At 75.3% G+C, this 344-nt stretch overlaps 1 protein-coding gene across 1 annotated transcript in view; it reads right to left on the bottom strand.

The window, feature by feature from the left end:
• MAMDC2 (MAM domain containing 2) overlaps nucleotides 1-303 on the bottom strand; it is a gene marked incomplete at its 5' end in the record, with an annotated part of 62,221 nt that extends 61,918 nt beyond the window's left edge. The window contains one exon of the mRNA XM_014958465.1: nucleotides 168-303. Coding sequence (XP_014813951.1) covers nucleotides 168-303 — 136 coding nt within the window. The remainder of the gene's footprint in view (nucleotides 1-167) is intronic.
• Nucleotides 304-344: the final 41 nt, after the last annotated feature.

The following is a 344-nucleotide window of genomic DNA, read 5'->3' as shown; positions in this document are numbered from 1 at the left end:
CACCGGGGGGGCCCCCCCGGGGGGGGGGGGGCGGGGGGGGGGGGGTGTCTGTCTGCATCCCCGGGGAGGGGGTGTCTGTCTGCATCCCCGGGGAGGGGGTGTCTGTCTGCATCCCCGGGGAGGGGGTGTCGGTGTCTGCAGAGCCGGGGGGCAGCAGCCCCTCTTACCTTCGCCGTGCAGCGCCCAGGGCAGATGCGCGTAGTCCCACTCGTATCCGCAGGCGCTGTCCTCAAAGGCGCAGGACCCGGGGGACAGCAGGGCGGCCGCGGCCAGCTGCAGAGCTGCAAGGAACAAAGCCAGCCCCCCCGGTCACCGCCAGCCCGCACCGGGCACCGCGGGACCCC

Source organism: Calidris pugnax, unplaced genomic scaffold (genome assembly GCF_001431845.1).
Source record: "Calidris pugnax isolate Ruff unplaced genomic scaffold, ASM143184v1 scaffold360, whole genome shotgun sequence".
NCBI classification, from domain to species: domain Eukaryota; kingdom Metazoa; phylum Chordata; class Aves; order Charadriiformes; family Scolopacidae; genus Calidris; species Calidris pugnax.
This window is presented reverse-complemented; position numbering and strand designations above follow the sequence as displayed.